A 24,566-nucleotide genomic window follows, 5' to 3' on the forward strand; every position below is an offset into this window, starting at 1 on the left:
TAGCCAGCAACTTCAGAATAAGGCACTATGGCTTGGTGATGGCTGTAGCAAGGCAGAACCATGGCTTGAAGATGTTTGAAGATCCTGCCTTGTTCCAAATATGGTAGCTATAGTTTCCCTTTTTGGAAACTGTGGTTAACTAGAGGCTTCCATTCAGAGTCATGGTGATGTCCACTGCCAAAGAAAGGTGAAGGCCCAGGCAGGATGAAAATAGCAGGCCCTGGATTACAGAAAAGAGGGGATGAAACGCAAGGAGATTTTAGGATCTTGTACAAGGACTGAGGCAGCCTTGCAAGGGATGTCAGAAGCCATACAGTTGACATATTAATTTAAAATGGGCCTGGAGTCATAGAATTGTAGAGCAGCACAGGACCTGAAAGGTAATCTAGCCCAACTCCCTGCAATGCAGGGATCAAATCAATGTCTAAGCAGTGTCATAGAGCAACTGACAGAGCTTTGTGGTTTGGTCTAGGGTCTAGGGAATCAAGATGGAAGCTCCACTCCCATCTGCCCAGTTAAAGGGTCATTTTCTAGCAGTAGAGACTTGATCTGTGGGGAATGCCATGAGGAACATTACTCAGGACTGTCCTGATCCTCCAAGGAGTCTGTGGACTGGTCATCAAAATGCTGACAGAAGATGCATCTCCTCGGGGTTCATATTACTCTGGTGCCACAGCATTTAATGAGAAGACTAAGGAGTGGATCCATTTCATCCTTGCCTGAGGGTTCCTGGGTTGGGACCACGACAGCTTCCTGGTTTTCTTGTTGGTCATTGACCGTATTAAAGATATTTGATTTTGATTTGAGCTTCCTGGTTTTATTATACATCAAGACCCTGGAGTCTAGAAAGGGCTGGGATACTGTTGAAGGCTACAATGCCACCTTCAGATCAGTTGGATTGGGTTCCTGGCTCTGAGCCTAATGAGCTCAACAACCCACTAAAGCTGATGCTGGCTGGCAAGCAGGCATCCATTGAACCAAATCTGAGAGTCCCAAGCCATGACCCTCACAGGTATCTTTCTCTGGTTCCAAAGAACTGAGTGTCTCCCACACCTCACTATTCCAATGGTAAAGGGAGAACACCATGTGTGGGAGACCCTGGAACATGGGTGTAGCCAGGGTTTTTGTTAGGGAGAGCAGGTTTTTTTTTTGGGGGGGCAGAACCTGCAATTTTTATTGATTTTGACTGATGGGGGGAGCTACCCCCTGCCCCCGTTCGTTATGACCATGCCTTGGATCAAAGGATTAAACAACCATCTTCAGGCCAGAGCAATGGCTGTTAAAGATCCTGCAGTTCTCCAACAAAAGAGGTAGACCCTAAGGAACTGGTCTGGAAGCAGGGGCTCAAAAAGGGTCCATTCAGCCCCAGTCCTTATGGGAGAAAGTTTTTCACCAGAATATAATAATAATAATTTATTATTTATACCCCCACCCATCTGGCTGGGCTTCCCCAGCCGCTCTGGGCGGCTTCCAACAAAATATTAAAATACAGTCATTCATCAAACATGAAAAGCTTCCATAAACAGGGCTGCCTTCAGATGTCTTCTAAAAGTCTGTTAGTTGTTGTTCTCTTTGACATCTAGTGGGAAGGCATTCCACAGGGTGGGTGCCACTAGCGAGAAGGCCCTCTGACTGGTTCCCTGTAACTTGGCTTCTCACAGTGAGGGAACTGCCAGAAGGCCCTTGGCACTGGACCTCAGTGTCCAGGTAGAACAATGGGGGTGGAGATGCTCCTTTAGATATATTGGACCGAGGCCATTTAGAGCTTTAAAGGTCATCACCAACACTTTGAATTGTGCTTGGAAATGGACTGGGAGCCAATGTAGGTCTTTTAAGACCGGTGTTACGTGGTCTCGGCGGCCACTCCCAGTCACCAGTCTAGCTGCCGCATTCTGGATTAGTTGTAGTTTCCGGGTCACCTTCAAAAGTAACCCCACATAGAGTGCATTGCAGTAGTCCAAGCAAGAGATAACCAGAGCATGCACCACTCTGGCAAGGCAGTCCGCGAGCAGATAGGGTCTCAGTCTGTGTACCAGATGAAGATGGTAAACAGCTGCCCTGGACACAAAATTGACCTGAGCCTCCATGGACAGCTACGAGTCCAAAATGACTCCCAGGCTGCTCACCTGGTCCTTCAGGGGCACAGTTACCCCACTCAGGACCAGGGAGTCCTCCACAGCTGCCCACCTCCTGTCTCCCCAAAACAGTACTTCTGTCTTGTCAGAATTCAACCTCAATCTGTTAGCCACCATCCATCCTCCAACCGCCTCCAGACACTCACACAGGACCTTTACTGCCTTCACTGGTTCTGATATGAAAGAGAGGTAGAGATGGGTATCATCCACATATTGATGAACACCCAGCCCAAACCCCCTGATGATCTCTCCCAGCGGCTGCATGTAGATGTTGAAAAGCACGGGGGAGAGGACAGAACCCTGAGGCACCCCACAAGTGAGAGCCCAGGGGTCTGAACACTCATCCCCCACCACCAATTTCTGAACACGGCCCAGGAGGAAGGAACGGAACCACTGTATAACAGTGCCCCCAGTTCCCTGTCCCTCTAGATGGTCTAGAAGGATGTTATGGTCAAGGGTATCAAAAGCTGCTGAGAGATCCAACAGAACTAGGAAACAGATCTCACCTTTATCCCTAGCCCGCCAGAGATCATCAACCAGTGCGACCAAGGCAGTTTCACTCCCATGATGAGGCCTGAATCCTGACTGGAAGGGATCCAAATGGTCTGCTTCTTCCAGGCATGCCTGGAGTTGTTCAACAACCACTCGCTCAATCACCTTGCTCAAGAATGGAAGATTTGAGACTGGGCGATATTGGCCGCATGTAAAGATGGCTTTTTAAGAAGCGGTTTAATAACCGCCTCTTTCAGCGGGTCTGGGAAGGCTCCCTCACAAAACCCATTGCCCAGCCCTTCCTGGCTAGCTTTTATAAGCCAGGATGGGCAAGGATCAGGGAGAGAGGTGGTTGGTTTCATTCGTCCTAGCAGCCTGTCCACATCCTGTCCAAAGTTCCCTTCGGTGCTGCAACATCCATTCTTTCTGAAAGAAGTGTATCTCAATGGTACATAGCATGCCTTATATGTGAAAGGTCTCAGATTAAAATCCCTCAGAATGACATGCTTGCCTTTCAGTAGTTTCGCCAACATTGCATGGGTTGTCCATGAAAACAGACAGTTTCCATGTTCTCATGTTCTCACAGTGGCCAACCAGAAGCCTATGGGGAGACCCAGGGGCATAGCGTGAGTGGTGCCAGCAGGGCCGTGGGCCGGGGCATGGATTTTTGAGGGGACGTGAAGCAGGCAGCCTAGCAGGGGCTCCCACCGTGCCCGGCCCGGTGCTCCTCTCCTGGCCTCAGAGGAAGTGGGACGGGGTAGGGTCACGTTGGAAGCAAGGGCTGGGTAGCTAATGCTACACGGCTGGGTAGCCACAATACTATCATTGCTGTATTAATTACCTGCCCTTCACCCTAAGAACCCCGGGCAAGTTACATACAACATTAAAACACATATCACATTTGTGTACAAGACACACACACACACCAAAAAACACATTTAAAAAATCACCTGTAAAACATTTTTTTTAAAAAAATTAATAAATCCCCAAATGGCACTACTTTCAATATTTGCAGATGAAGCATAAGAATTTAGGAACAGAGACTTAACTCTGCATCTTGTAACTGCAGCACGTTTTGCTGTTGCTAGGCACTGGAGGACACTGAACATATATGAAGTCTGATACACTTATGTTTGGGATTTAATCTTGATGGAAAAGTTGACAGAAAAGTACAAGAAAAGAAGACAACACAATAATCTGCAAAGATTCATCTACAAACTACACAAAACACATGGAAACCTGTGAAACAACACATTTTAAGTCATCAGCTATTGAAGTAAGGTTATATTTTATTAATACTAATGCAACTGGATGTAGTTGGGGTTGTTACGGTGGGGACAGGGGGGGACTTTAATTGAATGTATGCTTTTTCCTGTATTCAATATATATAACATAGAATGAAAATTAATAAAATTATTTAAAGTGAAGTGCCTGCTGAATTTCTGATGGAAAGCCAGGAAGCCCACCACTCCCTGCTCTCCATTTATTACTTTATACCCCACCTGCCCTGTGAGAGTGAGAAAGTTCTGACAGTGTCCCAGAGCCATTGTGTCAACTTCCCAAGGCCAAGTAAGCATGGCAGCACCTTCTTTAACAGACTTTTGGAAGGAGGCGTGACAGCACTAGAATCCTCCTAGAGGCCAGTAAGGAAGGTACCTCCTGGGAAGGGTCCCTCTTGCAACAGGCAGTGGTGGTTTCAGGGGCTCCTGACTTTGAAAGGTTTTGCCTTTGCATGTGGACCTCACATAAGTGGCAGGTACACTGTGACTGATTTGGCAAAATGCCCAGAGAACCTATCTTATGCAGTATCCAGCAAATGTGGTGGTGGTGGTAATAATAGGTCTTTGTTCTGATCCAGCTGGGTTGTTTCTAACGTCTTGTGGCAAGCATTCATTTCCACCCATAAAAATCATTTACTCCTCTTTCCAGTCATATTTGTAACTCGCAAAACATGTCAATTTAGTGCATGAACATCCGTCATAAATACGGGAAAGTATGACAGAACTGTTTTCTGATATTAATAAATGTATTCCATTTACCCACAAAAATGTCTTTCTTATTTTCCTTTTTTTCCCTCCTTTTTTTGATCAATGTACCATGAAATGGCACATTTTTACTGTGAAATAAGCAATTTTTTACCGTGGAGGGGGAAACCTTTAAAGAAATAATTATAACTAAACCAACCCTAACAGTTATTTAGTCAGCCAATTATAAGAGGAAATAATCTTTCCAGATGGAGCCCACAAATGTTTGCTTCATCTATATTTAGAGTTATGTAGCCTCTGTGCATGTTGTTGATTTTTTAATTTTTTCCATTTATTTATAATAAAAATTCCTACTCTGCAATTTCCTCTACAAATGAAGATGTCCATTACTATCTTTGTACGTGACCGGCAAGGGGAATATTCACATTCACTTCCACAATGCAGTCAACTGCAGAGCTTGCTATCACTAAGATTCCACAACTCCTACCCTCTAGAACATTGTGTCCAGTTCTGGGTGACTCCTTTTAAGAAAAATCCATGGACAAACTAGGGCATGTTCAGAGGTGGACAACCAGGAGAGCCTAGAAACCAAGTCCTAGGAGGTTTGGGTTAAAAAAACTGGGTGTGTTAAAACAAGAGGAAAGATTAAGAGGAGACATAGCAATCCTGCCATTTCAGCGTAATTTTCTGGAGGGCAACCCCAGAGTCGGTCACAACTGGACCTAATGGTCAGGGGTCCCTTTACCCTTTACCTTTTACCCAGATGCTAAGAAACTGAGGTGATTTTAATCAGTGTTACTATTTGTAACTTTCACATTTTTGAAAGTACATTTGCAATTTTTTCCTTTATTTTACCGTTTTATCTTTTGTAAACATTTTTTTTAAAAAAAAGATCAAGCAGTGTATAAATTTTATGAAATAAATAAAATAAACAAGCAAACTCTTCCGAGGGCCATTCTGCCTCCAGCAGTGGAGGGAGAATGTAGGCAACAACTGATAACTTTATATTCTATGAATTTGTTGAATCCTCTTTTAAATCCCTTCAATTTGAGGGTTGTTACTACATTCTGGGAGCAAATTCTACAATTCACTTATATGCTCTGTCAAAATTGTGGGAGAATCTGAAGCCAAAATCGCAAATGCACGGTTGCTAGAGAATTACAGACAGGGGAGTGTCTGATGTTATATCCTCTAAACCATTATAGCAGAAGGAGGAAAAATAGAAAACTTAATCATCTTCCTGTCACAGCTAGGCCTGGGCAATATATCAACATATCACCCAGGACCAGTACGAGGGGCAGACTGTGATGACAGTTTCACTCAGTGGTATATCATGGGGGAAACTTCCTTCTGAGTCCCTCTTCTACCAGCGCCAAGGGAGAAACAAGCTGTAGCCGAGTGCTGGAGGCAAGCGGAGTCAGAAGGCAGCAGTTTCGCCAGCAATATACCACTGAGTGAAGCCATCTTCTGTCCTCATATTGGCAGAAGGAGAAACAAGCTACATCGGTGAGGTGCTGATATAGTTTGTTCCTCCCTCTGCCTCTTTAATCTGCTTGGCAGAGCGGCGCACCATTGCCCTCACCTCAGCCAAGCAGTTTTACAGAGCCCTCAACCTGCCACCAGCTGCACAAGCCAGCGCTGGGGTGGGGGCTCCGTTGAGGTGCTCCTCCTCTCCGGTTGAGAGAGCCCTGGCTGCTCAGCTCGGGAGGCGTGGGCTCTGTCACACTTCTCCCTTGTGGGGGAACAGCTGCTGGTGCGAGCTCCATTAGATTCCCCAACGCCAGCAAGGCAGCTGCGGCTGAGGCAGGCCTTCAGCCTTGCCACGGGGGTCAGGCTTTGCCAGGTGGCGCACCAGCAGCGTCAGACCGCCCTGCCTTGTGGACTTCACCCCGGGAGAGTGGGCTGCGTCTTTCTACCCAGGGTGAACGACCACCCCAGGAGGAAAGAGCCAGCGCACCTGCATGGACAAAGGCAATGCTTGGCCTGTCTTCGGGGAGTGGGGTGGGGTGAGCGAGCGAGATTGCTCACGCCGCCGCCGCCCCCCCCACCAGCCAGCAAAAGCAGAAGGAGCCTCAGGAAGGAGCCCCGCCATCCCTGCCACTTGTGTATTTTCAGCTGATGAAAACTATCACAAAACAGTAGTATCATTCTGGAAACACTGTCCTTGAGACTTCTGGGACGTCTTCCATTGAAACGTTTGAAAAACTATTGAGAAAACTTTACTTTTGAGACTTTCTGTTGAAACCTTTGCATAACCATTGTGAGACTGACCTTTAACGCCTATCTTGAACACATGGCTTAACGTTCTGCGCCACTAGTCTGTTACATTGTATATATGAATTCTAATAGATTTATTTCTACCTTTTGAATGATATCATTATTTTATTACACGTGCTTTAGCAGTTATTAGCCTACCTGTTGTGTCTATATTTCTGTGATTGGTTCTCATTGCAACACAGGGTTTTGTTTTTGGCACTCGTGTGTGAGTGGCAAGGACACCAGGGCTCACTCAGCTGGGGACAGGAGCTTTTCCACACACACACACACACACACCCCAGCTGAGCCTCAGCCCCAGATGCACTGGCCCCAGCCCACAAGGCACTGGGGTGAAAGTGCCTCAGCTCCAGCAGTGAGAGATGAGGCACTTTCACCCCAGTGCCTTGCTGGCAAGGGCTGATGCAGTTTCTTTCAACATCATGGTTTATCGCCAAACTGCGATGTTTGGTTGATGATAAATCACAATGTTGCAAACCCAACATCACCCAGCCCTAGTCACAGCACACTCTTCTTACCTTTAATGGGATAGATTGCCTGTAGAGTCTTCTCCACAGAGTTACACACCATTTTGAACTGGACAATGGTCTTTTGTAACTATAAGAACTATTGCCTCACTGATTTGCATCCTTAATCCTGTCAAGACTTATATGTGAGTAAACTTTTCTTTTTTCTTGTTTACAAGTGATTTCTTTGTTAAAAGGGAAACAGAGAAGGGAGATGATCCACATCTTTGAATATCATAGCATCTTTGAATATCATAGTTGTTCTAGGTTATACAACCTTGTCTCTAAAAGCTTCTAAAGGTAAGCTATGCACAGGTGGTGATTTTTAAAAAACTGTTGAAATAGGTATTTGCATTCTTACACAAGTAAGAATCTCTTGTATTATGAGAGGGGAAGGGGGGGACTTTTTCCTATACACTGTCTCCACACAATGAATAATTTTATACACTTCTTTCATGCCCCTCTTACCTGCCTTTTCTCTAAACTAAAAAGCTTCAAATTCCTTCCATTATGAAGGAATTCAATGCACAGAGAAAGAATTGCAGGGAGGGGCATCGTAATTCAGACCCCACATCACTGGCATAAAAAATATTTCATATCACCCCAAACAGCATGGAACTAACACCAACTTCCGTGAATGTACCATGCCTTCTGAAAGCAATCCTCTTCCATTCTCCATGTCTGACACAAGACTCAAGACCCCAAGATCTCCATAAAATATCACATTATAAAGCAATGCATAGAAACTGATTCTATAGCCGCATTTGCCTTGCCCATTGACATATTTTGACCTCGGGTTGCTTGGTTATTTATTTACTTGCTTAGATGGCTTACTTATTTACTTATTTGACCACTTACACCTAGCAAAGTTTGAGGTGGGTTCCAATTTATATCTCAACAAAATTATAGCCAACCCTAACAATAAAAGTAAACAATGAGCAGTGCATGGGGTGGGAAGAGTATCATCAAGCAAAATCATAAAAGAGTTTAATAAAAAATCAAAACAGCAATAGCAGACTAAAACCATATCACCAAAGGCTCTGGTTTATCTCACACCCACCCACCCCAGGAGCCTTTATTAAAGTAAGATTTTTGGGGGGCGGGGGGTCTCTTTGCACAAAAGACCTCTCTCCTGTCCTTGCCAACCACGTCTATGGCCAAGCAGATTTTCCAGCTGATCCAAGAGAAATCTGCCATCCTGAATTTGATCTAATTCTCTCCTTTAGGGCAGCAGAGCACATAGAACCACAGAATTGTGGGGTTATAATGAACCCCAAGGTTCATCTATTCCAACCCCCTGTGGTGCAGATGTCTTTGCCCTCTTCCATAGAGGTGTTCAGATGCTACAAGTGTACAGTCCATGTATCCATGTACACAGATAGTCGGGATATACGCTTCTACCATAATCCACATGTATTGTTCAATGAATATACAGTTTATGGATATGTACACAATAGCTGAGCTGTGCAAATCTACAAGTGTCCACTCTTTCACATGTGTAGAGAATAGCTGTAAACGTTCCCCTTTTCCCTTATTTCAAATAGGATTCCTCGCAAGAAAAGGGAAAAATTGACAGCTATGGTGTAGAGACAGCTTGTTCCTGTGTTCAGTGCAACATACAAACAAGCCTCATGTGACAGTTCTTCAAGAACAGTGAGCGCGGTGGGGGATGGAACTCTCACTTCTCACAACTGGGAAACTATAGCCCTATCAATGCCGCTAAAGTCTGCATTAGCCTTTTTTGCAGCTGCCATGCTGCCAGTCATATTCAGCAATTCTGAGCTCCTTTTCACAAGTCAGGTATCACCCATCCTCTAGTTTGCAGCTGCCTATCATCCATGTACCACTCAAAAGACATCAAAGGGAAGCTATTGGTTTAATGAAAAGCACCCCCAAACAAAAGATTCCTCCTTACCTGTATATTTTATACCGGGTTGTAAATCCCTGACGATGTCTTTCCACAAAGGATAAGTAGCTCCGCGAGTGGTGGAAGGGCCCTCTGTCTGAAATAAGCCAATCAAATTCCTTGGAGACATGTTGGTTGGTCGCAGCGGGTTGCTGGTGGGAGGGCTGTACTGTTATATGGTCCCATATAAAGAGGAAGTAGAGGAACTCAGCAAGCCTCCAGTTCATGCTTTTCTGTCTGCCTTTTTCCTCTCATTCTTGCTCCATTCTGTGGAGTCCTGTGTAGGGAGGGGAAAGGGGGAGTAGAGGAAAGGTAGGGGGGGAAGAAAGGAAAGAGAAAAACAGGGGCAAAGAAGAGCGGTTTCAGTGCTTGTTTTTAAATTACCAATAGGATATTTGCCTACAGTTTCCACTTGCGTTCATCCAAAAGTATTCAGGAACTCACACCCAAACACTTTCCATTGCTGAAGGCTGTCATTCTGCCTTCTGTATACTGTATGCTAGCCTGATTGTGCTAATTGGAAAACAAAGAGAAAGTTTGTGCTTTCAGCTAAAGGTGTTTCATAAAGATAGACAGATTGAGAGTTTAATAAAGATGCATAATTGTCCTTATATCAGCACATCAGTAGTGGGGAAACGAACCTCAAAAGCTACAGCAAATGGAATGGCAGACTGTGTGTGTGACATGAGGCCTTGATGTTCATGCATGTGCACTGATGTACATCTGATCTTCAAGGCACAATGTCTCTGTCTCTTCCTTGGAGGCTGCATTCTTGTGCATAATAACTCAGTATGTTCAAGGGGTTATTCTCCAGCAAAGTGTTCTCTACAAGACTGCCTTACCCCACGTGACTGGGTCAACCAGTGAAATTGGTACTACTACAGGTGCCACATAATGCCAGTTCCACATTGGTAAGAACCTGATTGTTTACTGCGGCAGTGACTACAACTTTGGAACTTATTGCCTATTGGGATCAAGAAGCCACCTTCAGTGTTCTCTTTTTGGTGCCTACTAAAAGCATTCTTGTTTAAACAAGCCTACCCAGATGCTTAGAAAGTTGAGGTGATTTTAATCCTTTTCAGTAATTTAACTTCCATATGTTTTAAAGCAGGGTTGTGAACTTTTTGTTTTACTTTTTTTTCTTTTTTATAATCAAACAGTATATCATTTTTATGAAATAAATAAGCAAACTCTGGGTCCCAGGATGTAGTTGGACTACACATCCCATCACCCCAGGCAGCTTAGCCAATGGTCAGGGATGATGGGAGTTGTAGTACAACAAAATATGCAGTGGCTAGGCTGCCTAAATGCCAGGTGTTCTCTCTGTTGTCCAGTAAGAGCATTAAGATCAACAAATAGGCCCTAGTTAGCCTTACAAAGGCATGATGCTTATCAGCTTCTTCACTGGCAATGTGGGTGTTGCAGAATATGCTCCTTGCTGAAATGTGAGAGGCCCCCATCCTCACTGCCATTCATCTTGCCCTGTTTATACACAAGCAGTTTCTTGACCTCTTAACACAAGAATTTTGTTTTAATTGCACAGCAGCTTTAATGGGATCGTTTTGTTGCTCATTTCAACACTGGTGGTTTGCATTTTAATGTTTTAATCATAGAATTGTAGAGTTGGAAGGGACACTGAGGATCATCTAATCCAGGAGTCACCAACCTAAGGCCCATGGGCTGGAAGCGGCCCGCGGAGGTCATTTGACCGGCCCACAAGCCACCCCCGAACCAAGCGACTTGCTCGCGAGCTGCACTAAACCGGCGCAGCACAATGCGGGGACTCGCTTTCGCGTGCCGAAAATCACGTCTGCCCATGTGTGATGGAGGGATCTCCATGGGACTGATCCGGTCTAGGCAAGATGAATCTTGCCGACCCCTGATCTAATCCAATCCTCCTGCAATGCTGCACTGATAACTTAAGCAACTAAAACTTAAGCATCTGCTTTAAAAACCTCCAATTACAGAGAGCCTCCACCACCTTCCTAGGGACTCCGTGCCACAGTCGAACAGCTCTTACTGTCAGAAAGATCTTCCTGAGAGTTCAAAGAATAGAATCGTAGAGTTGTTAGGGCACACCAAGGGTCATCTAGTCCAACCCCCTGCAATGGGGAATCTCAGCTAAAGCATCCATGACTGATGGCCATCCTGTTAGGATATTTCCGTTCCACCTTAAAAGGGAGCAGGCTTTGTAAGTAACAGAGTCTGCGCATGTCCTGTTCACAGGATGTTTATGTTTGCTATTCCTTTCGATTTCAGCCGGTCAGAGACGCTGACTGAGAACGGTCATGTTTTTCTTTGTTCTGTTCAACGCTAAATAAAATCTGTAAAATATGCTCTTCTGCGGTGCAAGCTTTCTGGCTGTGCTTTCTGCTGATAAAGAACAGTGTGCACAAGCCCTGGAATGCAGCCAATCTATTTCTGAGGCTTCGTGTCGCTAACTGCTGGATCTGCCTGTCTACGGGAGATCGATGGACGTCCGGCAGCCGGAGAGTCCGGCAGCCGGAGAGTTCGGCAGCCGGAGAGTCCATAACCTCTCATGGGAGTCTCTTCCACTGCCAAACAGCTCTTACTGTCAGAAAGTTTTTCCGTATATTTAGCCAGAATCTCCTTTCATGTAACTTGAAGCCATTGGTTTGTGTCCTACCCTCCAGATCATGAGAAATCAAGCTCGTTCCCTCTTCCATGTGACAGCCCTTCAGGTTTCTGAAACTGGTTATCATATATCCTTTCAGTCTCCTCTTTTCCAGGCTAAACATACCCAGCTCCTTCAACTGCTTGTCATAAGGCTTAGTTTCCAGTTAGATCAGTTCATTTTAAAATGAGGACTGAACATAATTCTGCTCCATCCTGATATTGAATTGGAATTTCATTTCTTGTTACTTGAAGCCATTGGTTCGGGTCCAACCATCCGGAGGAGAAAACCAGCTTGCTCTATCTTCCATGTGACAGCCCTTTAGATATTTAAAGATTATCATTTCTCCTCACAGTCTCCTCTTCTCTAGCCTAAACATACCCAACTCCCTCAACCGTTCCTCAAAATATTTGGTTTCGAGACCCTTGATCATCTTGGTCACCCTCCCTTGCACATGTTCCAGCTTCTCAATATCCTTCCTAAATTGTGGCACCCAGATCTGGACACAGTACTCCAGGTGTGGTTTGACCAAGGGAGAATACAGTGGTACTAAGATCTGGACATTATAATCTGATGCAGCTTAGAATCGTTAGCTATTGACTTACATTAAACTTCTTTTTACAAGCCAGATGTCCCCCATCTTCTGGGATTGTTTTATTTCTTGCATTTTAATTATGTTGTATCTGTGTTTTAACAACGTTGTTCAACTGTTGCTTTTTCTGTTTAGAAAGTAGGTATTAAGCAATATATTCATTACTTCTACTATCACCAGTGCTTTTATTCAAGAAAATAGGTGCCAGAACTCACCATGAAGTTGTTACAGTTAGTCAGCAGGTGACTCGGGCCAGATTCTAATGCCCCTGATTATTTTACCCTGCAAGTAAAACAAATGTGCCCCCACCTCCCTCATTTTCTTAGATTCATGTGGATGGCTAGGGCAGCTTGGAAGGGCCCTTGCACAATCGTGTGTGTGAATGCAACAGTAGATGCCTAGCTGGAAAGCTTAAAGCCCACCGCTACTACACAGGAGGCAGACTGAAGAAAAGGAAACACAAATTAGCCCCGCCCCAGTGATAGCTAGGAGTGGCTAGCTGCTAGGTGGAGTCATAGACCTTTAAAAAATTGTAGACTTGCACATGCTGCCCAGCTTCTGTTATGACTTCAAATGTTCGATTTGGGCTTCTGAGAAGTACATAAAGGCAAGAAGCAGGCATGGGGAGCACTAGCCTACAATGGCACCCACCTGAAAGGTGCTCAAACTGTGCTCTGGTGTGCTTTGACTGAAAAAAGCACCGACTACCACTATGAATAATATTAGTAATAATGGCAATTCTTTTACAAAAAATATCTGAGGGCACAGGTTGGGGGAGCCTGTACTACAGCAGTATTATTTAACTTTGGGTTGAGGCACAACTATTCCACTCTCTCTGTAGTTTTAGATGGTTAGTTAAAATGCATCTTTTTTTTGCGATGTTTAGAGGAGAGACTTGATTGAGGCTACTAGTAATTTTCCTTTACTGCTTTGTTATGTGTTCTTTATAGGATTCTGTTATGAATTTTATGCCTTCACTTTAAGAGACCACTACATGAAGAATCAAAGTGGTGACATCCAAAGTTGACAAGAAATGCTATCAGAAAGTATATAGAAACTGTCAGAGGCACATGAATCTAATGAAATGTCCAAGGTTTTATGATTGGAATGAGCGTAGATCTCAGAATCATTCTGAAGGGAGTGGGCATGCTAACTGTAAGCTAGCCCTGCACTGAGCAATTAAGAAACAAAATGCAATTAAGCATCGTCAGAAGTAATTAAGTAAATAAGTTGAGTAATTAAGCTTGTGATTTGTGGGCTATATCACCTGCACAAATGGATTTTTGTCATAAAAGGACTATAATAGAGAATGGGACTTGAAGGGAGGGAGAGGGAGAAGATGAGGTTACTCCACATCTTCAAAAGAGGGGGGAGAGAAGACCCAGGTAACTACCAACTGGTAAGCTTGACATCAATACCAGGAAAGGTCCTAGAACAGATAATTCAACAGTTGGTCTGTGAGGATTTAGAAAAGGATTCTGTGATTACTAAGAGCCAGAATGCGTTTCTCAAAAATAAGTCATGCCAGAAGAATCTCATTTCTTTTTTTGATGAAGTTACAAGCTTGGTGGATCAGAGGAATGCTGTGTATCTTGATCAGTAAGGCTTTTGACAAAGTCCCCCATGATATTCTTGTAAGGAAGCTGGTAAAATGTGGGTTGGACGAGGTAACTGTTAGGTGGATTTGTAGCCAGTTGACTGACTGAACCCAAAGAGTACTCGTGAATGGTTCCTCGTCATCCTGGAAAAAAGTGACAAGTGGGGTTCTGCAGGGTTCTGTCCAGAGCCTGTTGTTCAACACCTTTAGAAATGACTTGGATGAAAGAATTGAGGGGATGCTCATCGAATTTGCAGATGACACCAAACTGGGAGGGATGGCTAATGCTGCAGAAGACAGAATCAGAATTCAAAATGACCTTAACAGATTGGAGAACTGGGCCCAAGCTAACAATATTAATTTCAGTAGGGACAAATGTAAGGTCTGCACTTAGATAGGAAGAACCAGATGCACAAATATAAGATGAGGGACACCTGGCTTACTAGTAGGACATGTGAAAAAGATCTAGGTGTCTTGGTGGACCACAGGCTTAACATTAGTCAACAGTGTGATCTAGCAGCAAAAAAATGCTAATGCTATCCTAGGCTGCATCATAAGTATAGTGTCTAGAACAAGGGAAGTAATAGTACCACTCTATTCTGCCTTGAACAGACCACACCTGGAATACTGCGTCCAATTCTGGGTACCTTAATCTAAGAAGGATGTTGACAAGCTGGAATATGTGCAGGAGGAGGGCAACCAAGATGATCAAGGGTCTGGAAACCAAGACTTATATGGAGTGCTTGAAGGAGCTGGGTGTGTAGCCTAGAAAAGAGGAGACTGAGAGGAGATATGATAGCCATCTTCAAATACCTGAAGGGCTGTCACATGGAAGAGGGAATAAACTTGTTTTATCCTGCTCTGGAGGGTAGGACTTGAACCAGTGGCTTCAAGTTACAAGAAAGGAGATTCTGATTAAACATACAGAAAACCTTTCTGACAGAAAGAGCTGTTTGGCAGTGCAGTGGTCTCCACCAGGAGGTTGTGGACACTTCTTCCTTGGAGATGTTTAAGCAGAGGTTGGACGGCTGTTTGTCATGGATACTTTAGCTTCACAGGATACCCAGAACCAACAAGGTCCCTATCTCAGAGGTCTCAATTCTACTGCAGTTTTTGAAAACAGGTAAGAAACAGCAGCAGTTATTTCCAAGCTGTTATTTCTTATCTTCTCCATTCCCTTGTGCAAACGAATGAGCACCCTGCCCCCAGCTCTCCGTGCATGCATGCCAAAGAATGGAGGAGTTGGGTGTGTGTGAAGATGACCACAATAAATGGCTGGTTTGCAAGTCAAGTCAGTATTGGTGGACTCCTGATCATGGCTTGAGGTCATCTGCATACACAAGGACACAAAATGCCAGCACATGACTTTATACCTATCTAGAAACTGGGGACTGGGGGGGGGGTGTTACTCCTCAGAAGACTGGCTTCATTACCGGCAAAACTTCATGTGCTTGAGAGGCATACAGTGGTACCTCAGGTTAAGAACTTAATTTGTTCTGGAGGTCTGTTCTTAACCTGAAACTGTTCTTAGCCTGAAGCACCACTTTAGCTAATGGGGCCTCCCACTGCTGCTGCTGCAGCACAATTTCTGTTCTTATCCTGAAGCAAAGTTCTTAACCCGAGGTAGTATTTCTGGGTTAGCAGAGTCTGTAACCTGAAGCGTATGTAACCGGAAGCGTATGTAACCTGAGGTACCACTGTAATCAAATTGTTGCCATTGCATTTGGTTTAGCCCTGAGTAGGTGAATGACTGTCAGTCAGTGTAGTCCACTCGTGTTCTACAGGTAAAGAGGGAAATAAGTTGATAGTAAACAGAACTCAGGGGAACTCAGGCCTGGGGGACAAATGTATATAAGGACATTGGAACTCTCCATAGGCCATGCCACTCACTTCCCATGCCCCTCCCCCACCCCACCTGTTGGTTTATCCAACCAAGGTAGGATCAGAAACCATGGATGGATCTTCAGTTCTTCAGGTGAACTACAGCTTAAATTAACCCTGTTCAGATGAACAATGCAGTGTGTTTCATTTCAAATGGAAGTGAATGCTTCTGATTTCCTTGCAACTATACCAGAGGAGAAGATTTGAGGGAGGGGGTGCAGAAGCTTGAGACTTGTGCATGTAACACTAAACTATGGTTTAGCATTATATCCAAGCCCTTTCATAGTGAGTTACTGAAATGGCTATTGATCCAGGCCTGAGATTCCCACCTTTGCATTAAGTCTTGAAACACCAGGTCAGTGCTCCTCCACATAAAATGCCCCCTTTTAGAGGGTCATTACAAAGCTCTTGTTTCATATTCCAGGCTGCCCTTGGCTCCTAACATCAGACTTAGATGTCTATTCCCCTTCAAACAAGATGTTCTCTCACTTTCCCAGCCTCACATAACCTGTTTTTGCTAGATTTGGGGGAATCAGGGATTATAAAACTCGATAATGAAACAAGCTGCCTCTCACTTCACGTTCACACACAATTAGTCTATGTACGCTTGTCCTTATTTTCATGTCCCACATTTCATAAGACACCCCCACCCCCGCAATGCACAAAAGAAGAAGGTCACAGCTTCCTGTGGCTTTCACTGGAGAGAAACAGCTAACGAATTGCTCTTGGTAGACCACTTTGCTGCAGCTCTACTACCTGCCTTCAGGGCTACATAACATTCTGAAAGGTAAAGAATTGAACAATGAGTCAGCTGAAGAGCTGGCATTGAGGGAAGAATATAAGGTGGTCTGAAAGAAGGCTCTAACATCAGCTGAACCTCTCACTCTGAGACTTACATCCAGTTCACCAGGTCCTATGGGCTGACCCAGCTTGGATGTTATGCTTAAACCAGTGTGGTGCCTGCCAGAGGTTGTTGAACTCCAACTCCCTTCAGCCCCACTTAGCATGGCCAATGGTCAGCGATGATCGGAATTGGAGTTTGACAATATCTAAAGAGCACCACATTGGCCAACATGCTAAACCATTGTTAAAAATGATGAGAATGAACCACAGCAAGCCTCAGGGTCGCATACTTCCCCCCTCCAATATAATTGTGTGGAGGAAATCAGAATTTTTTGCTCCCATTTTTGCATAATCACAGTTTCTTCAACCATCTGAACTCAGCAAACTGTGGTTAATGTAAATATAGTTTTATTCAAAACAAGCAAACTTTGAAGCTGGCTGTAAAGCTGGCTTGTTTAAACACAAAGGTACCATTGACCACAATTCAGGATAGGTATGGAGAACCTGTGGCATTCCAGATGTTGCTAGATTCCAAGTCGCATCGGCCCTAGCCAACATAGTCAATGGTCAAAGATTATGGGAATAGAACTGCCACAGCATCCAGAGGGCCACAGCTTCCCCAACTTGTAAGGGAAGCTGAAGGTCACCCAATGAGCTTTATGGCTGAACAGAAAGCTTTGCAGCCAAACAGAGATTTGAGCCTGCACTTCCTCAGCAAAGTTTAACACTTCCAAACCATTGCATCAACTGGTTACTTATACATGTACACACATGCACACATACCACCACCACCACCACAGCTCTTTGTGTGCTACAAGCAGTGTAAATTATTCAACCAGCAAGAACCTATTACATCAAAAATCACTTTTAACATGAGGAAAAGCTATCTGGCCTGGAGAACAGATGTGTTCCTTCTCAGGTACTTTCGAACTTCAGAGGGGTATCCTAACCTTGAATTCTGCTCTGACATATATCAGACACAAATATTAAGTGTGGAATGTGTTTTGGAGTTTCTCTCATCAATCAAGCTTGCTTTCTGTTGTTTTTTCTGTGTTAATCCAGATATCAGAATGTTCTTTCTCTCTCTGTGACAAGAAGAAATTGCAGTCTCTACCAGTTGCCTTTGCAAAATGTGTAACAGGATACAGGGTTGAGGAGGAGCAAGGTGCAAGGCAGAAGTGGAAAAGATTGAGTTTGTATTGATTTTTGGCCCATGCAGAGAAATATGCCCTCCAAGAGCCAGGACAGGTGTATTGTACTTCTGTGAAACACTGAAGGTGTTAGGGGCAATTCAGCTGCAATCAATGTCCTCCAAATGCTGGAGTCTGCAAGCAAGTTTGAAAATAACAGAAGACAGGAGAGCCATTGCCACTTTAAATTAAAGTGTGCCATTTAATGTGTGCATGTGTGTGCGTGACCACAGGAGTTAATGAATCACAGGGGGCTAAATAATGGTGGCATTGTGTCAGCAGGAGGGAATGAGTCCAATTTTTCAAAGGCAACTGGTGACCAAAAATGATTGCTTTGAACACCCATAGTAAACATGACTTTTATTATGTAGTTTTGTTATATTGCTGGGTTTTGCGTAACAAATAGGGTATGCGGGGGGCGGGGTGAGATGGATTGAAACCATGGTGTGGAGCAGGGGGCTCTTAATACTTTGCTCCATAGGTCTGGAATAATAGCAATAATAACATTATTATTGTTATTTTATTTATACCCCGCCCATCTGGCTGGGTTTGCCCAGCCACTCCAGGCAGCTTACAGCATATATCGAAACATACTAAAACATCAAACATTAAAAACCTCCGAATACAGGGCTGCCTTCAGATGTCTTCTAAAAGTTGTGTAGTTCTTTATCCCCTTGACATCTGAAGAAGGGATGGTGCCACTACCGAGAAGACCCTCTGCCTGGTTCCTTGTAACTTTGCCTCTCACAGTGAGGGAACCGCCAGAAGGCCCTCGGCGCTGGACCTCAGTGTCTGGATTGAATGATGGGGGTGGAGACGCTCCTTCAGGTATACTGGGCCAAGGCTGTTTAGGACTTTCAAGATCAGCACCAACACTTTGAATTGTGCTCGGAAACACACTGGGAACAAATTAAGATTCTTTATGACTGGTGTTATATGATCTCGGCAGCCACTCCCAGTCACCAGTCCAGCTGCTGCATTCTGGATTAGTTGTAGTTTCTGGGTCACCTTCAAAGGTAGCCCCACATAGAGCGCACTGCAGTAGCTCAAGTGGGAGATAACCAGAGCATGTACCACTCTAATGAGACAGTCTGTTGGCAGGTAGGGTCTCAGCCTACGTACCAAATGGAAATGGTAGACAGCTGCCCTGGACACAAAATTGACCTGCGCCTCCATGGCAAAATTACTCCCAGGTTGCACACCTGGTCCTTCAGGGGCACAGTTACCCCATTCAGGACCAGGGAGTCCCCCACACCCACCTGCCCCCTGTTCCCCCAAAACAGTATTTCTGTCTTGTCAGGATTCAGCCTCAATCTGATAGCCGCCATCTATGCTCCAACTACCTCCAGACACTCACACAGCACCTTCACTGCCTTCACTGGTTCTGATTTGAAGGAGAGGTAGAGCTAGGTATCATCTGCATACTGGTGAACATCCAGCCCAAACCCCCTGATGATCTCTCCCAGCAGCTTCATGTAGATGTTAAAAAGCATGGGGGAGAGGACGGAGCCCTGAGGCACCCCACAAGTGAGTGTCCAGGGGTCTGAGCATTCATCCCCCAACATCACTTTTTGGACATGGCCCAGGAGGAAGGAGTACAACCACTGCATAACACTGCCCCAGCTCCCTGCTCCTCTAGCCGGTTCAGAAGGATGTCATGGTCAATGGTGTCAAAGGACACTGAGAGATCCAGAAGAACTAGGAAACAGCTTTTACCTTTATCCCTAGCCTGCTGGAGATCATCGACCAGCACAGCCAAGGCAGTTTCAGTCCCATGATGAGGCCTGAATCCTGACTGGAAGGGATCCAAGTGGTCTGCATCCTCCAGGCATGCTTGGAGTTGTTCAGCGACCACCTGCTCAATCATTTGGCCCAAGAATAGAATATTTGAAACTGGACGATTGTTCCCATATCAGCTGGGTCCAAAGATGGTATTTTAAGAAACAGTTTAATAACCACTTCCTTAAACAGGTCCGGGAAGACCCCCTTCACAGAGGGAGGCATTCACCACCCCACAGAGCCCATTGCCCAGCCCTTCCCAGTTCGCTTTTATTAGCCAGGATGGGCAAGGATCAAGGAGACAGGTGGCTAGTTTCATTTGTCCAAGCAGCTTGTCCACATCCTTGGAGTTAACAGATTGAAATTGATTCCATGCAACTTGACCAGACAGGACTCTAGCACTCTCCCAGCCCGGCCCCACTACCATGGTGAAATCTACCTCTTTCCAAATCTGAGTGACTATCTGCAAGAAATCATTGCAGGAGATCTTGGGGTTCTCATCAGGCCCCAATGATGAAGCTGGTTCCGTTAGATTGCAAACCACTGAAAGAGTCTCCTGTTGCTGTTTTCTGCAGATGCAATTAGGCGGTGAAGAAGGTCCTCTTCGTCATCCCTATCACCACTTGGTAGGCTCAACGTTGAGCTCTAACCTGTGTCCGATCTGATTCAGAATGAGTTTTCCTCCACCGATGCTCTAGCCGTCTCAACGATTGTTTCATCACTCTCAGCTCCCAGGAAAACCATGGGGCTGTGTGGGCTCCATGCAACTGGAGTGGGCACTTCGAAGTCAGATAGTCAATAGCCCTGGTTAACTCTGCACTCCAGTGTGCCACCAGGGAATCAGCTGAAAGGCCATCAACATGGGATAAACATCCCCTACCACTCTCTGGAAACCATTTGGATCCATTGTAGCAGGACGGACCATCCGAATTGGTCCCACCTCCCTGTGAAGGGGAAGGGTCACAGAGAAGTCTAGTTGCACCAGGAAGTGATCCAACCATGGCACTTCTTTTGTTTCACTTTTACTTAGTGTCAGATCACCCATATCCATAGAGGTGAACACCAGATCGAAGGCATGTCTGCGGCTAAGAGTTGGGCCAAACTTATTCAGAGACAGCCCCATGGAGGCCATGCTTTCCACAAAGTCCTGAGAGGCCCCTTGTAAGGTTGTGACAGCATGGATGTTAAAATCTAGGGTTTCAGAGGACATATTCTCATCCCTACCTGGAGATGCTAGGGACTGAACATGAGATCTTCTGCATACTAAGCAAATGCTATACCACTGAGCTATGGCCCTTCCATGCAGCGGATAATGTCTGAAAACACCAGTGCACTGGTGTTAAAGATTGCACTAGAGAGAGTTTGATCACACACCCCTTCCTACTTTCTTGCAGAAAACATTTGCCCTTAAATTCACTCCTAGGAACTCCTAGTGAAGACAGGTCTTTGTCTAAATATTGGATTGAGGCAACGTTGAACAGCCATAAAGTTATACAGATTGGGAATACACTTGGGAGAAACATTGCTTTTATACAGGTGATCCATAATGCTGGCATGAAATCAAAGAATGCATATTTCAGCACCATCCATTCTTGATAAGGAAGATCATTCATCACCATCAAAAGTGGAAGGAAGAGCATAGCAGCAAGATGAGACTCCGAGGTCATTAGCTTAGGGATGGGAAACCTTCCTCAGCCCAAGGGGCCACATTTCCTCATTGGCAAACTTCAGGGCATGGCATATGGTGGATGTGGCAGAAGGTAGAAAGCGGGTAGGGTTCTCCCCTTCACACAATAAGCTACATTACAGAAAATCAGAGCTTTACACACACACAAGCTTCCATCCAGGCAAATAAAAGGCATTATCGCAGTTCAGGAAGACATCCTGCCATGGCTGAAGTACTCAAGGAAGGTGTGGAGCAGGGCCAGAGGGGGTGTGGCTTGGGAAGGGGGCATGACCTTAGGGGAGGGTCACAAGGGACAGACAAAAATGCCCCGGGGGGGCTGAATGTACCCTCCTCACTCCTCATTTATCTTTTCCTGCGTCTTTTTCCTGCTTATCAATTCTCTGCCCAAGCAACAATTTTTCCTGTCGAAAGTGAGCAGGTAACTCCAGCCGCATCTTGGACCTAGGTGTTAATTCATCAGCAAGCACTGCACAACAAGCCAGATGGCAGAGTATTCCCTGCCAGCATGCAAGGCCTGCTCTGCCGTGGGCATCTGCAACCCGTCTCATTGAATATGCACAGTTGCCTCTGATTTTGCTGGAGATGCCCTAACACAGAAGACCCATCCAGATGAATTAAACTCTCTGGAGAATCGGGCATGTCCACATTCGAGACATCTGACAAGGAGCTGTCAAGAAATACCCATTCTTTTGTCTTACATTTAACTGAAAATGAGGTGCAATTCCCTCAAAGCTCTGGGAAACTCCCACAGTACCATGGGAAGTATATTCCTTTTCAAACTCCCACTGACAACATAAAGCTCATGTGTTTCCCATGTTGCAATGAACATGGGGGAGGGGAAGAATTCAGCAGTATACAGGGCTTGATTGGTTGGTCTTGTAGGATAGTTCTCTTCTCTCTCTCCATCCCCAAATAATGCCTCCACCTCATACATATATCTAAGAAAAAAGATAGTTACCATCTTGGCTTTTTCAGTGGAGAGCAGGTTGTTGTGTTCTGCTTGAAATTGTAGGCGTGGGTTTACTATAGTAGTGACCCTTGGTAGAATTGGGATGTTCCAAACACACTCTACTTCCATTTGTGAAATATTACACTGAGATGGACATACATCAGACCGTTGATTGCTCTTCCTCACTTACAGTGGCCAAAATAACAGTTATACCAAGCGCCACTGAACCAGCTCTTAGTAAGGGGTAAACTGGTGTGTGAAACCAAAGTAAACTATGTGACTGCTCCTCAGTTTCCCTTCCTCTTCTCTCCACAATCAGAAGAAAATCACACCAAAGGGTACACTGCATAATGCGCGCGCTCTCTCTCTCTCTCTCTCACTCTCTGTGTGTGTCCTTTCCTTATCTGTTTCTCTCTACAAATGAATTAGAGATGTGGAAAGGGATCCTTCTTTCACACTTACCTTCCAGCACCCCCCTCCTCTGTATAATTCTAGCAATTCACACATGTACTGCCCCTTATCGCAGATTCCCACATGCCTACCACATTTCCTTCCCTGGTCCTATACCCTATAAGCATTGGTGTCACTCATTCTTATCTCTGTATTTATGTCTGTCTTGTCAACGGAGGTGGTGTTCATACCTGACAGTGCCTCATCCCCCACCCCAGAACCAGGCACACATCCTCTCTTCCTTCCCTCCCCTTTCTTGCTTCTCTAAGTGTCTGATTATTCCATCTCTGAAGCTCCCACCTTCTCTACAGCTGTTTCCCCTTTTATCCTCTTCCATCTGTTCAGAGCTGAAACTCCATGTTCGCTTAGCCTTTATAGTTCTCTACCCTTAACTATCTGTTTGACTGGTTTTTGTTTGTTGGGTTTTGTTTTGTTTTTTTGCTAACCATTGCAGACACGGTCTTTATCTGGATCTAAAAGCATGGCTGTGCCAAAATGATGCAAAATGACTAGGAACTCATTTGCACTCCCCTCTCTTCCGACCCCCCCCCCCGCAAACCTCAGTGGTGCTGCCTTGTTTTTGTTAATCTTTTGGCTTCATTAGAAAGTGGGGGGGGGGAATCTTACTGGTGTTTTGCCATCTGGAGGGAAAGCCAGGTAGAACTGAGGGAGTTGGCAGCAGATTTAGGACAGACCAAGAGAAAAGAAAAGAAAAGAGAGAACTTCTTCAAACGACACAAAACTTATGGAAGGGGTTGCAATGCGGCACCTATGGGGCTTTGTTGTTTAGTCGTTTAGTCGTGTCCGACTCTTCGTGACCCCATGGACCAGAGCACGCCAGGCACTTCTGTCCTCCACTGCCTCCCACAGTTTGATCAAACTCATGCTGGTAGCTTCGAGAACACTATCCAACCATCTCGTCCTCTGTCGTCCCCTTCTCCTTGTGCCCTCCATCTTTCCCAACATCAGGGTCTTTTCCAGGGAGTCTTCTCTTCTCATGAGGTGGCCAAAGTATTGGAGTCTCAGCTTCAGGATCTGTCCTTCCAGTCAGCACTCAGGGCTGATTTCCTTCAGAATCGATAGGTTTGATCTTCTTGCAGTCCATGGGACTCTCAAGAGTCTCCTCCAGCACCATAATTCAAAAGCATCAATTCTTCGGCGATCAGCCTTATGAGGCACTTGAGGTCTTTTCCACAATGCCTGCCCGTCCTCTGAGACACCTCCACTCACTGCCCTCCTGGGTCATGAAGTGGTGAGGACTGTTACATTTTCCCCCTCCCTTGAGTAGGGCTGGAGGAGAAAGTTGGAAGAATGACACTCTTTCCCTCTTCATCTCTACGTGTTTTTCAAGGCTCGTATGAACTCTGCTGGATCTGAAATTTATTCAGATGGCTTGGAAGAGTGAAGCATGTGAATACACACCTTCTCCTTCCATGACTCTGGTGGTGGAGGCAGAGGGGTGACCAGATGGGGTGGGCTCAGCCGAAAAATCCAAATGTGAACCCTTTAAAAGATTGGTGAACCCTGACTTGTGGAATGCACTGCCACAAGACATGGCAATGGGCACTAAGTAAGGTGGCTTTAAAATACAAATTTTTGTCTAAATGGAGTCTCCATATTCAGGGACAGTGTACCCCTGAATGCATGCTACTGGTAAAGCACAGA

At 45.1% G+C, this 24,566-nt stretch overlaps 1 protein-coding gene across 2 annotated transcripts in view; it reads right to left on the reverse strand.

Moving 5' to 3' along the window:
* BRINP1 (BMP/retinoic acid inducible neural specific 1) overlaps positions 1-24,566 on the reverse strand; it is a 118,968-nt gene that overhangs the window by 71,127 nt on the left and 23,275 nt on the right. For both annotated transcript variants that reach the window (XM_082208881.1, XM_082208882.1), the window contains exon 2: positions 9,308-9,575. In XM_082208881.1, coding sequence (XP_082065007.1) covers positions 9,308-9,525 — 218 coding nt within the window. In that variant the 5' untranslated portion in view covers positions 9,526-9,575. The remainder of the gene's footprint in view (positions 1-9,307; positions 9,576-24,566) is intronic.

Source organism: Podarcis vaucheri (genome assembly GCF_965113315.1).
Source record: "Podarcis vaucheri genome assembly, chromosome: Z".
In the NCBI taxonomy this organism is placed as follows: Eukaryota; Metazoa; Chordata; class Lepidosauria; order Squamata; family Lacertidae; genus Podarcis; species Podarcis vaucheri.